The following is a 14,658-nucleotide window of genomic DNA, read 5'->3' as shown; positions in this document are numbered from 1 at the left end:
GGGGTGGGGGGTGGGGGGGGCGGGGACAGCATTGGGAGATATACCTAATGCTAAATGACGAGCTAATGGGTGCAGGAAATCAACATGGCACATGGATACATATGTAACAAACCTGCACATTGTGCACATGTACCCTAAAACCTAAAGTATAATAATAAAAAAAAAAAAATACAGGTCCCTGTCCCTATTTACTCCAAGTTAGTTTGGCTTACCTGCCGATGAGAGAGCTGCTCCTTGAGACTGAGACGTCCAACTTCTGGAGAAGTGAGGGTTGCCTGGGCTTGCTCCAAGGCAGCTTGTAACTTTTTCAACTCTGCTTCAAATTTTTTCATATCCTAGAGAGTCAATATCAATATATTGTACTTGAAGTTCAAAGTCATAGGTAAAGAATAACATCATAGTCAAGAAACCACATCACAGGTGAGCACTATTTCCACAGTGGCATTGCCGTTTTCTTTTAATGATAGACATTTTTTTCTGTTTCTTTTTTTTTTTCTTTTTTTTACCTTAGCTGCATCTTGGAGGTTCTGCAAACGAATTTTGATCATCTGTCGCAACTCCTCAGTCTCCCGTCCCAGTTCTGCCACTTGCTGAGACATTTTTTCTGTACAGTACACACTAGTGAGGTACTGTAATTTCTCAGTCATTGCTTCCAGGTCACTGTCAATTTCTTTGGATTCTTCTAGCAGGGTCTAGAGTGAATTGTCAATATTCATGACATTGACGGGTAGGTAGAGGGGTATAGATATTCAATATAGCATGGCATAAAGTGCCCTGTGTAAGTTCTGTGTGTCCGTTATTGTGTTTAACCTTCACCCCCCATGGCCACTTTCTACTTGGTAGCCACATACTATTATAACTATTTCACAGAAAAAGAAACAGTTTAGGAACTGTAAACAATGTGCAGAGGTCACATGTCATACTACGCGTGGGACCATGAGGCTCCTGCTCTGTCAAGCCCCAGCTGCCCCCTCGTGAGAACAGGACATAGGAATTCTGGCAATGAAAAACTCAAACATACTAGGTGTCTTATTCTTATCTCTGGGTCTCCATTTTCTCTTATTTAAACTAAAGAATTACTTTTCAGCTCTCATATTCTACAAGAATGAAGTTCATATTTGTCTAAGAAATGAAAATAAGAACAAGAGCATTACAAGCAAAAACCCTGGCTCACTTGCTTTAAGTGAGACAAAGGGGTAGAAGAGACGTGCAATAACTATCAAGAGAAGCAAAAACAGCCCCGATCATTCAGAATGGTATCATCTACTGGGTCTATCAGAAATACAATGGATAAGTAACCATACAATGTACATGCTATGAAAAGTAGAATGAAAGAGAAGCCAGTGTGAAGAGATGACTGCGACTTGGGGAAGATTGGGAGAAAGTCTCCGGGAAGAGTCACATCTGAGCCCAGTCAGAAGGATGTTTGCAATCTGACAGATGAGGGGGAAGAGGAAAGACATTTCACACAGAGAGAACAGCATATGCATGGGTACAGAGGTGGGTGAACCTAGAATGTGCAGTTAGTGGGGTGTGTAATGTGTAAAGAGGAGAAATGAGGAATAGGATATTATTCTTAGGCAATAGACTATTTTTTTTTTTTTTTTGAGATGGAGTCTCGCTCTGTCGCCCAGGCTGGAGTGCAGTGGCGTGATCTCGGCTCACTGCAAGCTCCGCCTCCCAGGTTCATGCCATTCTCCTGCCTCAGCCTCCCGAGTAGCTGAGACTACAGGCGCCCGCCACCATGCCCAGCTAATTTTTTGTACTATTTTTAGTAGAGACGGGGTTTCACCGTGTTAGCCAAGGTCGTCTCGATCTCCTGACCTCATGATCCACTCGCTTTGGCCTCCCAAAGCATTGGGATTACAGGCGTGAGCCACCGCGCCTGGCCAGCAATAGACTATTTTTTTAATGAAGTACTTTCTTTTCTCACAATAAATGTTTATAAATATATATTTAACAGATATATATATCTAAGATATATAATAAGATATATTTAACAGATAAATATTTATCTGTATATGATATATAATAAGATATATATTTATACAAGATATATTTATCTTTTTTTTTTTTTTTTTTGAGACGGAGTTTTGCTCTTGTTGCCCAGGCTGGAGTGCAATGGCGTGATCTCGGCTCACTGCAACCTCCACCTTCCGGGTTCAAGCAATTCTCCTGCCTCAGCTTCCTGAGTAGCTGGGATTACCAGTGAGCACCACCATGCCCAGCTAATTTTGTATTTTTAGTAGAGACGGGGTTTCTCTATGTTGGTCAGGCTGGTCTCAAACTCCTGACCTTGTGATCCGCCAGCCTTGGTCTCCCAAAGTGCTGGGATTACAGATGGGAGTCACTGCACCCAGCCCCTATACAAGATATATTTATTTTTAACACATAAATATATATAGTAAGGATATATATATATAATCTGTTAAATATATATTTAATGTAAATGTATATTTTAAGTATATTTATTAATAAATAATTTAATTATTTTAAATGATTTAAATATATATTTAATATATAAATAAATAGAAAATATATGACTTGGAAAATATTGAAAATATAAAGAAGAAAACAAAATATTTCATCATTTTATAACCCAGAAATAACTTTAAGAGTTAACTGCTGATACATTTGGGCACATTTTTAGGTATTAATAATTGAGGTCATAACATGACTATAGTTTTCCATCTTTCTTTTTCACCTGACATTAGCGTTACTGGAAAAAGGTCCCAATTCAGACCCCAAAAGAGGGTTCTTGAATCTTGTGCAAGAGAGAATTTGGGGCAAATCCAGAGTAAAATGAAAGCAAGTTTATTAAGAAAGTAAAGGGATGAAAGAACGGCTACTCCATTGACAAAGCAGGGTGTTCCCAAAAGCAGGAAGAGAAATGCATCCACCTTAGATACAATGTCCGCTTATATATAAGACAACAAAGCAAAAAATCACGGCGGAGATGTGCTCTACCAGGGCCTGTGACAGATGATTGTTAATCTTTGTGTAACTGCTGTCTTCCACAAGAATCTATGTTAAAATTATTTTTTAAATATAGATCCAAGGATGCTTTTGTTCTTAAGATACCAGGATATCAGGACATTTCCTGAGTCTGTTATTTCCCAGATCTATTAAGTCCTGGGTGTCTTTGGTAAACATTGTCAACCTGTCTCTTTAACCATAATTATTCTGTGACTAAGAATGCTTGACCTGGGAATGCTACCCAATAGGTCTCATCCTCATTTACCCAGCCCCTATTCAGGCCCCTACGAAATCACTCTGGTTCTCACATCTCTGACATTAGAAAAAACACAATGGATTTTCTTTTCTTTTTTTTTTTTTTTTGGAAATGGGGTCTTGCTCTGTCGCCAGGCTGGAGTGCAATGGCGCGATCTAAGCTCACTGCAACCGCTGCCTCCCAGGTTCAAGCGATTCTCCTGCCTCAGCCTCCCGAGCAGCTGGAATTACAGGTGCTCCTCACCACGTCCAGCTAATTTTTGTATTTTTAGTAGAAAATGGGGTTTCACTATGTTGGCCAGGCTGGTCTCGAACTCTTGACCTCAAGTGGTCCGCCACCCCCACCCCCCCCAATGGCCTCCCAAAGAACACAATGGCTTTTCTCACAGTGCACTCTTTTTAAATAAACACAGGCTGCTTTACTTCCTAAAGGGGGCATGTGAGAACTTACCAAAAGAGTCTACAGTCTGCGTTCTCTCTTCAGCTTCTGAGCCAGATTATCTCAGGACCTGGTGTCTTTTTCAATGTGCCCCACGATGCAGTCAACCCGCCCTACTGCTCAAGTCATAGAAACCTGGGAATCATCCTTGACTCCTCCCTCTCTTTCACCCAATTCAAGTCTCCAAATCCGAGAATTCCAGCTGCTTAGTATCTCTCGACTTTGTCTTCTCCTCCTAATCTCCAAAGAGAGGCCTTGTCATCTTCTACTGAAATACTGAAACCATCTTTTATATTGTCTTACCTTCCTCAATGTGTTTTCCAAAGGCTGCTAAATTTGCTTTCTGAAAATACAAGTCTGAACTTGTCCTTTGTAGGCAGAATATCGGTTTCAGAGGCTTCAGAGTGACTTTAGGATAAAGTGCAAATTCCCAACAGACTTTTAGGATCTTTTTCTTATCTCTCTATTCTTATCTCTTATCCCCTGTACCAGCACCAAAAAACAATCCTCACCTTTACTGCTAGGATTTCAGCATGCATTTTTATCTAAACACATTCCACAAGTGCCTACTTGTTTTTCAGGACTCAGCCCAGCATCACCTTTTCCTGAGAAGGCTTTCTGCACTTTCCTCTTAAACCCCTGGTGGGCGGTTGGGTTGAGCACCCTCCTGTGGGCACCTGCAGCACCTGGGCCTCCTGTCTCTGCATGAATCACACTATATTGTACTGTCTCCTTCTATCTGTCCCCTCCCATAAATAACCAACTTCCTGGGGTGGGGACAAGGAATATCCTTTGTACCCTAAATGCCTACGCAAACTCCTAGTTTGGGAAAGGACTCTATATTTGTTGAATAAATAAACAAATGCTTGTATTCCCAGAATTTGGGGATGCCAAGGCGGGTAGATTGCTTGAGGCCAGGAGTTTGAGACCAGTCTGGCCAGCATGGCAAAACCCCATCTCTACTAAAAATGCAACAATTAGCCAGGCATAGTGGTGCGTGCCTGTAGTTCTAGCTACTCAGGAGGCTGAGGGACAAGATTTGCTTGAACCCAGGAGGTGGAGGTTGCAGTGAGCCGAGATCATGCCACTGAGCCACAGCCTGGGCGATAGAGCGAAATGCTGTCTCAAAAAAAAAAAAAAAAAAAAAAAGAAAAAGTCATGATCACCTTAAGGACTTCATTGTATTTTATTATACGCAAATATTTACTCAGAAAAAAATTATTTCACATTTAAGTTTTCTTTAAAATTTCACTACAGTTATTAATACTGTGGAAAATATTTTCTATATTTTGGATTATAGCCATAAAAAGGAGTACAAAAGGAGCCAACAGGCCAGAGTAGTAACATTTTTTTTTTTTTTTTAAGATGGAGTCTTGCTCTGTCACCCAGGCTGGAGTACAGTGGCGTGATCTTGGCTCACTGCAACCTCCGCCTCCCAGGTTCAAGCAATTCTCCTGCTTCAGGTTCCCAAGTAGCTGGGACTACAGGTGCCCACCACCACGCCCAGCTAACTTTTGTATTTTTAGTAGAGATGGGGTTTCACCATATTGGCCAGGCTGGTCTCGAACTCCTGACCTTGTGATCCACCCACCTCGGCCTCCCAAAGTGCTGGGATTACAGGTGTGGGCCACCACGCCTGGCCCAGAGTAGTAACATTTTTGACAATCACCATACATTTTGCCAATTATTTTTCAAAGAGATTTTACCAAGATACCAGCAATGTTTGAGAGCTCTCACTTCCTTAAATATGGACTTGAAAGAAACAGTTATGAACTTGACAGTTAACTTTGTCTTTCTTCCTCTCTTTTTTTGCTGAAATTTGCATTTCTAGACTTCTAAGGATGTTGGGTTTCTTTCATTGTTTTCAAATCAGTGGTAGCTTAAGTCCTGTCTGTTCATATCTAAGCATATCTTAAAGCAAAAGATTAGAGTTGCTTAAGAAAGACATTGTGGGAAGAATACGCAAGATTGATCAGAGAAGAAAGACTGTGAATATAGGGAAAAATCAGGAGCTGTTAAAGCATTCCAAAAAGGGAAAAATGAGGCTTTGATCTAGAACCCTATAAACAAGAATGGAACGGGGATTCATTTAAAGGCCACAAGGATACATAAATAATGTAAGAAAAATCTAGAATACTCAAGGATACCCATGTAACTCCTATAAAAGTCACCCTATATTTTATTGTAAGATAACTAGCCTATTAACTATCTGTGTCTAATTTAAGCTTAAGTTACAAAAGGATGAAATAATTTCCTGGATGACGTGACTGAGAGAAAAGGAACATTTTTCTCATGTAACTTCAGAGGAAATGAAGTAACATAGCCAGCATGTGATGTGGACCCATGGCTTGCTCTGGGCTGCCCGACCTCCTGTGGAAGGCCAGATGACAGGCCTGGGTGAGGGCTGAGGGAGGAGGCGGGAGATCTCCCACTGAGCACCTGCCTGTGCCAGGTAGACGTTTGCACGTATGTACCTTAAACCATTTGATCTCATGATAAGTCTGAAATACCAATATTATTTACATCTTCACACAAATGATGAGAAGACAGAATTCAGAGAGGCAAAGCATTCTGCTCCAAATCACACAACACTGCACGGTGGAGCTTGGTTTTCCCACCAGTCTGAGTGTGGAGTCTAGAATCTTTCCACACTTCATTGCATCTCTTCACGGGAAAGAATTTCCCACCAGATCCCTGCAAATAATTATTTCAAAGAAGCTACAGAAAATGAGTTCTACAAGATTGATTGGTTTGGGTCTTGGTGTAAGGTAGGTTTAGGGAAGATCAGGGATATTTATTTATTCAATTTCATGAAATTTCATGAGAAGCTCGTTTCTGTCTAACTACTGAACAACTCAGCATTAATGAACTACTAACTACTGAACAACCTTAGCATTCTTTTTATCTGGTAGCTCCAAAAATTTTACATCACAGCCCTCTAAGTGTTGTGTCAGTCTACCCAGTTAAATCAAATTGCCCTTGGTTACTTTTTAAAGATTATTTTTCCTAAGGTTACCTGATGCAAAATATATTGTTCCCGAAGCTGGCTTGCAGAATTCCATGCAATAGTTCCATGAGCCAAGACTTTAGCTTTTTCAATCCACTTCAGAATTAATTCAAGCATTTCATTGTATTCTTCTAAATGTGATGCTGCCTGAAAAACCAGTGACATTAAGGTAACAAATGTAAACTCAGTTTCTTGAGATATAAATCAGTCTTCTCTCTCTTTGGACACAACAGTCTTAGGGGTTGATTGTTATAATATCTATGATATTCAATGGTATCAAAAAATCATTTCCCTGTTGAAAATCTGTCAAAGGTTTCTCAGTGACCTTAGGATAAAGCTCAAGTTCTTAATATGATTGAATTATTCCTCTTTTTCTTTCTTTCTTTTTTCTTTCTCTCTTTTTTTTTTTTTTTGGCCAAGGTCTTACTGTCACCCAGGCTGGAGTGCAGTAGCAGGATCATGGTTAATTGCAGCCTCAATCTTATGGACTCAGCCTCCCACGTAGCTGGGACCACGGGCACGTGCCACAATGCCCTGCTAAATTTTTGAATCTTTTGTAGGTTTCACCATGTTGCTCAGGCTGGTCTCAAACTCCTAGGCTCAAGTGAGCCTTCTGCCTCAGCCTCCCAAAGTACTGGGATTATAGGTATGAGCCACCATGCCAGGCCTTCCTCTATCCCTTCCTTCACCCTCCCTTGGGTAAGGAGGTGGCAAGTGGGGATTATAGCAGGCAAAGTTTCAAACTATAATTAATGGGTTACCAACTCCTGGTTTTAACTTGTCCCTGATTATATTAATCGATTTCAAAAGTCTAGTCTGTATGCAACAATTATTACAGACGTGTAATCTGAACCTATTAAGTCAACGTAAGCTGATATATATGTAGCTTGCTTAAAAGTACTTGAATTCACCCCAAACTGATTTCATAAAACATGTTAATGGGTGAATATTCATTTTACAAAATACTTCTCCATTTCACAAAATATTCACTCCAAAGTCCATTTGTAGGACCACCTTTGTCAGTGACTTTATCATATGGCTGGATATAAAATAAGTGCTGGTTTACACCTAAGTCTTAGGAACACAAGTGTAGCATGAAATAAGCTACACCTAAACTACTCTCTCATTGTCCATTTTATCTTTTTATTTATGTTTATTTATTTTCAAAAGAGAAAAGCAGAACATGGAAGTTTCTGCCTTAGATTTCTGGCCCGGAACACATACCTGATTGAGCTTGGAGAGCCGATTCTCAGCTTGTCTAATGGTCTGCTGGTGAAGTTCAGTCAGTTTTCCTATCTTCTTGGCCAGTGGCTTACCCAGTTGGCCATTCTGTTCGGAGAATTTCTGTACTGCTGCATCTAGTTCCATTAACTTTGAATTACAGCCATCTAATTCCTCTCCCAGCACCTTGATAGTCATCAAAATGAAAGAATATTAGAGTACAGAAAATAAATTTCTCCAGGTTTTCCGAGATCAGACTGATTTTTGTCAAAGCCAAATATTATAATGAATAATTCTACTATAGTTCTACTATGATCAGGTCATTTTTGTTTCTTTGGTTGGAAAGGCAGAGCAGGATATGTTGTAATCCTGGTGTTTATTTCCTATGAGGCTGAGTGAGAAGGCTAACATTTTCCTTCTGCCCCACCCAAAAAGGATTAGAGTCCCTGAACTCATCAACAGAGGAAGAACACAGATTTAGCTACCAAGGACACAATTCAGTTTGGAATTTATATATTTGTATTCCTAAATCATCACTTAGTCCTTTGACATTCTTCTTTCTTACACACTCATGCAGGTATATTTATTAATACTGTTCAATTATAATGATCAATTATGTAAGAGGATCTCTGTTGCTTCAGTTATAAAATTTATTTACCGCCTGCTGTTACTATTTGGTTTTAAAAAAGGTTCCTAAAAGGTTTTTATGCTATATCCCCAAGTAAAACTGACTCCAAAAACTATTTAATTCATTCAGTAGCACCCATTAAAATTCTGCTTCTTACCTTTTGGTCAGTTTTAGCTTGAACTAAATTATCTGTCTTCGCTTTCAGCTTAGTTAGAATAGTTGTGAGGTCTTTAGCTATCTTCTGAATTTGCCGGCTGAGTTCCTGGCTCGTGGCCTTGCTCTGCTCAACTTCTTTTATTTTGTCTTGGATCTAAAAAATCAGTAAGAACAACAAAACCAGCCATGGTTAAAAGTGGATAATAGATACTAAAAATCTCAAATGATGTTGACAAGACACATTTTAACTGCTTTGGCACTGATACACTTGGTCACACCAGCGATGTGCAGTTAGTTACAAGCTCTCCTGGCTTTCCCTGACTTCACTATCTTTAAGTATTTACTGCACTCCTTGTGTTCCAGCAAAGATACAAGCAATGTGTGTAGAGAAATTCACTTATTAAATATTTACAGAATATTCATGATAGATGGTTGTGTAGACAGCTGAGTTTGAATCCTATCTTCTCCATTAACTAATGTAATGACCTTGAGCACACAAACTCCTCTAAGCCTTTTTCTTCATAAGATGGAAAATCCTCCCGAACAGTTGGAGGCACACTGATTTGTTTCCAAGCACCTTTTAATAAATGACTCCTAATGATCTGTTAACTCTTTTTGTAACTTTCCAACCACAGCTCTATAGTATGCCAACAAAGCATTAGGCACATCCAATGGAAAGGAAGGTGAAAAAAGAGTTAGCGTTTACAAATTTCCAATGACTTTGGTTTGATTTGATAACAAACATTCACACTGTTGCTTAGAATAAAATGCTGAAGAAAAGATGTTAAAGAGAGGAAACGTTTCTTTATATAGTTAAAGGTCTTTAAAAAAACCTCTTTAGTAGGGAGAAAGCACACAATTAAAAGAGTGTTGATGGTGTGTTTTGGCCTTCATTATTTTGAGTGTCAAAGTAAATGAAATACACATGAATAAGTCTATGATAGGAAAATTAATCCAGAGAAAAGCTTAAATTTTAACTAAAGAAAAAAAAAAAGCAAACCATGGCTGTGCACAGAGGCGTACACCTGTAATCCCAGCACTTTGGGAGGCTGAGGCAGGCAGCTCACTTGAGGCCAGGAGTTTCAGACCAGGCTGGCCAACACGGCAAAACCTTGTCTCTTTTTACTAAAAATACAAAAAATTAGCTGGGTATGGTGGTGCATGCCTGGAATCCCAGCTACTTGGGAGGCTGAGGCACGAGAACTGCTTGAACCCAGGAGGAGGAAGTGGCAGTAAGCTGAGATTGTTTCACTGCACTCTAGCCTAGGGGACAGAGCGAGACTCTGTCTCAAAAATATAAAAAGACCATGAACTTGCCCAAGTCATCCTTCCCAATAGATCTTCCAATGTCTAAGAAGAAAAGCCAAATATATCAATTAAATACTTAAAATAGTAAATAGCATATATTAGTAGTTTAGGTCAAAGTCATGATGCAGTAGGATTGGATTTTGATGAGATTTTTAAAACACTTTGCATCATACATTGAAGATGCCAAAAGTAGAGCACAACTGTATGAATTTTACAGTTCGTACAATGGGATATTACTTTCTATTTCATGTAGCAGTTTAGAATTGTAGTATGTCTTCTCTTTGTCTCATATAGAATGGTTTCATTAAACTTTAATAGCTTTAGCATTAAGCCACTAAGCCACCAAGAGAGTCTGAAAAATCTATTATATTTCCATACAGATGTTATTTGAGCCTATTTTCACTACATGAAATTGTGCTCTTCATGAGACCAGAGACAGAAATCTCGCTCTGGTCTCAACACCAAAAAGGACTATGCATTTCTTCTTAAAGAAACAAAAATATTTGTTTTGTAGAGTTATAGACAAGATTGTTTCTTTTTACTCCTTTCCTTGGGTGTTTAGAAGCTAGGGTTAAAATAATGGCTCTTCTCTAGCAACCTTAGGAGACCCACCTGCATGCATTTTAGGAAATAACTTCCTCCCTGCATTGATCTTATTTTTCTTACTTTGATTTTTCCCTTTCCTCCAACATCTTCACCTACTTAACTGACATTTTGTTGCACTGCTGAAATAAAATAACAGCTGGAAGGGTCCCTGGCACACTCTGGGTGTTCACTAAATATTTGTTGAACACATGAAATACATCTTACTTTTTGTTTCTTTAAGTCATTTTTTTAAAGGTGAGGGGAAGCAGAAAAATTATCTTTAATTGGATGGCATTATTGGTCATATCTATGACCATCTTGTCTACGAAAAAGACCTCTAATTTAATATTATTGTTTTATAGCCATCTATTTTTTTTTAACTCTGTCTCCAAGAAGACATGATTGTGAAAATCAAGAACTCTCACACAAGAGGACTGACTCTATAAACAAAATGGAAAGACGCTCTTTCTTGATCATAGGTTTACCTGATCACGGATCTTTAGATCCAATGCCACTTCAGCCAACTGAAGGGAGAGTTCAGAAGGTAATATGGTATAAAGACCCAAGTACTTATCCTTCTGTTCTTCTGCCATTTTTTCAATGTTCTGTCGGTGATTTGTGGCTTCTGTTAGGAGAATCTGAAGAAAAGATCAAAATAAGAAATTTCTGGGAACCTTCTAAGGGGACTGTTATAGACAAGGCTGTATATTTTTCATCAACATATAATTAAGTGTGGAATTAGAGAAATAAAATAATACAACACTCTTGTCTCTGAATGTAAAGTATGTTCACTTTAAAAAACAAAGGAAAATCCCATGAAGTAATACTAAATATCTTTTATATAACACACTTCTGAAATTTTTTAACTCAATATTCAATAAATATAAACAAGTATGTCCAATTAAAATCAGGGCAATTGTTTTTTAAATGATGAGTAAAGGGAATGAGGAGTTTTTTTGTACCTGAAGTTCTTCAAGTTGAGCATCTATTTCTATTGTCGGATTCCCTAAATATTCTTTTGTTTCCTGAACCCAACATTTCACAGAATTGATCTGAGTCTCCACCATTTCTCGGTCCTTCAGCTCTTGCTTCACCAACTTTCCATTAGTCTTCACTTTCTCCTGCATGCTTCAGAAACATTACAGGGATAAAACAGAAGTGACGTGAAGTGAAAGGAACCCCCTAATACTTGACAACATTTTTTCCTATACATACATAGAAATGGGAAACCTAATATCTTTTTTGAAAGTAAAGACACTTCCTCAACACTGTCAAATAACACTTCAGTTCATGTATAAATGTCATATAAAGTGAGTAATTTATCCTTGAAAAATGGAGAGTTGACTGTCTCACATGCCACTAAATTGCAATTAATTTCCTATCTAAGGTAGCCTGGAGATTATTTCATTATTTACTTCCTCTTTGTAAATCTCCTAAGATGGTACCTTTAAAAGTAATGTATAATTGGAATATATATGGCTATCTATTAGAAAGTAGTCTTTAAAGAAAAAATCAAGCTTTGGAAAGGTCATAATTAATCATGTTAATAATGTCCAAATTTCAAGTCTTTATTTGAGTTAGTGTAAATTTGGTAAGATTTTAAAAAGCGTTAGGTTACCCTGACATCACCTATAAGGGAAAGAGGTGACATGCAAGGACATGAATGAGGTAATATTTGTAAATGTAGAAATTAAATTATCAATGAATATTTTTTCTCTGGCCCAAGAAGTGAATCAGGGCTGGTTATATATCAAGCTTAACTTGCTCTTTCTACTAAATTAACTGCTACTCAGTGGCTATTATTTACCTGGACTGTGGTGTCATCTTTGCTCCTGTATCCCTGTCACCCCAAATAGCCAATGAGTTCTCAAGCTTCATCAAATCTAAGTTCTTAATAGCTCTCAATTGTTTCCCTCTCATGCTTTATTTCTCTTGAATCACCCTTCCTCTCCCCGCATCACCGAAGGGGCTCCTTGAAAGTGACATGTTTATTCCTTTCTTACATGTAATTTCTCTGTCTGCAAAACTCAATGCCTAGCTCCAGCCTGCTCAAGCTTCTGCTTCAATTCTCCTTCTCAAGGGATGCCTTCTTTGACTACTCTCCTCGGCTGCTTGTCTCTGCTTCAGATTCCCTCAGCTCCCTTTTCACTCTTGACTGAAAGGCTGCCTTAGCTGCCTATCCCTGCTGCTTGACTGTAAACGGCTTGAAGGTAGACACTGAGTCTGTATGGTTCATCATCGTATCTCTAAGCACTATCAGATATGTATTTGTCAGACAAATGATTGAAGAGTTAAGGAAACCGAAAAGCAAGGGTGATGGGGAACAGATCCCCACATTTGCAAGGTGGTGTGAAGGAGCACCTTCATACTCAAGTACTACTTATCCCTTTGGGTCAAGGCCAAGTTTAGTAACAGAATGAAACTAGGGGCTGGGCGCTGTGGCTCACGCTTGTAATCCCAGCACTTTGGGAGGCCGAGGCGGGCCGATCACGAGGTCAGGAGATCGAGACCACGGTGAAACCCCGTCTCTACTAAAAATACAAAAAATTAGCCGGGCGCGGTGGCGGGCGCCAGTAGTCCCAGCTACTCGGGAGGCTGAGGCAGGAGAATGGCGTGAACCCGGGAGGCGGAGCTTGCAGTGAGCCGAGATCCTGCCACTGCACTCCAGCCTGGGCGACAGAGCGAGACTCCGTCTCAAAAACAAACAAACAAACAAAAGAATGAAAGTAGGTGCTTAATTACTTCAGGCACCGATCTTGCATGGCGGTGATTTCCTGCATTAGCGGCGGCTCTCCCCCAGGGGCTGGGGCGGCTCCATCCTGGAGCATGCTCAGGGCTTGCTGCCGCAGCATGCCCAAGGCCGACTGTTGCTGCTCCAGCTCCAGAACGAACGTGTCGTGGTATTCAAGAAGAGTTAAGAGTTCTGCTTTCGATGCTTTCTCTGCTGAACTTCCAGGTAACTTATCTTGCAGCTGATCAATCATTTCAGTGGCCTTTTTAACCTGATGACAAACGTACATACTATGAAGTTCAATAATAAATAAACTGAAAAAAATAGGGTAACTCCCATAAAAGCCACACACTAGTGTACGAAGCCAATTAAAGATGATGGTATAAATTCCACGTTTTAGGAAACTGGAACCTGAGCAACCTTCTTAACATGAAAGAAGATATCACCTCTATACCTCTGGGTTTAAAGCTTTAATCTCAAAATAATATTAGGACAATCAGAGACTATACTTAATACAGAAAAAGCTTTTTTTAAAAAAAGAAAAACTAAGCAAACAAAATACTCTTTCCAATATCTAAGTTAACATAAATGAGTGCCTTTAACTCATAAAGGAAGATAATAGTTTAAAACATTAAACCTTTAAAAGATGGAAAAAGCGGCCAGGCATGTGGTGGCTCACGCCTGTAATCCCAGCACTTTTGGAGGCCGAGACAGGCATATCACCTGAGGTAAGGAGTTTGAGACCAGCCTGACAAACATGGAGAAACCCCGTCTCTACTGAAAATACAAAAATTAACCGGGTGTGGTGGTGGGTGCCTGTAATCCCAGCTACTCATGAGGGTGACGCAGGAGAATTGCTTGAACCCAGGAGGCGGAGGTTGCAGTGAGCTGAGATCACACCACTGCACTCCAGCCTGGGCGACAGAGCAAGACTCCAAAAAGGAAAACGTTGAATATACAATTGGGGTAATGAGTTAAATTTCTGCTCATTTTCAAGTTTCATGGTAAAGAAAAAGTATCTCGTTCTTTTTCAAGGCCAGTAAAGAAAGCAAAAGGGACAGGCGCGGTGGCTCATGCCTGTAATCCCAGCACTTTAGGGGGCCAAGGTGGGCGGATCATGAGGTCAGGAGATTGAGACCATCCTGGCTAACACGGTGAAACCTCGTCTCTAGTAAAAATACAAAAAATTAGCCGGGTGTGGTGGCGGGCGCCTGTAGTCCCAGCTACTTGGGAGGCTGAGGCAGGAGAATGGCATGAACCCAGGAGGCAGAGCTTGCAGTGAGCCGAGATCACACCACTGCACTGCAGCCTGGGTGACAGGGCAAGACTCCATCTCAAAAAAAAAAAAAAAA

At 39.7% G+C, this 14,658-nt stretch overlaps 1 protein-coding gene across 1 annotated transcript in view; it reads right to left on the bottom strand.

Annotated features, from left to right (window-relative positions):
* LOC116463206 (nesprin-1) overlaps window positions 1–14,658 on the bottom strand; it is a 532,426-nt gene that overhangs the window by 199,118 nt on the left and 318,650 nt on the right. Inside the window, exons 82-89 of the mRNA XM_032146204.2 lie at window positions 13,318–13,577; window positions 11,538–11,703; window positions 11,061–11,213; window positions 8,684–8,836; window positions 7,902–8,084; window positions 6,687–6,824; window positions 507–692; window positions 213–335 (exon numbers count right to left, since the gene is read on the bottom strand). Of these exons, the coding sequence (XP_032002095.1) occupies window positions 213–335; window positions 507–692; window positions 6,687–6,824; window positions 7,902–8,084; window positions 8,684–8,836; window positions 11,061–11,213; window positions 11,538–11,703; window positions 13,318–13,577 (1,362 nt within the window). The remainder of the gene's footprint in view (window positions 1–212; window positions 336–506; window positions 693–6,686; window positions 6,825–7,901; window positions 8,085–8,683; window positions 8,837–11,060; window positions 11,214–11,537; window positions 11,704–13,317; window positions 13,578–14,658) is intronic.

This window comes from Hylobates moloch, unplaced genomic scaffold, assembly GCF_009828535.3.
Source record: "Hylobates moloch isolate HMO894 unplaced genomic scaffold, HMol_V3 SCAFFOLD_29, whole genome shotgun sequence".
Classification (NCBI taxonomy): Eukaryota; Metazoa; Chordata; class Mammalia; order Primates; family Hylobatidae; genus Hylobates; species Hylobates moloch.
Note: the sequence above shows the minus strand (reverse complement) of the source record. Positions and strands in the feature narration are given on the sequence as shown.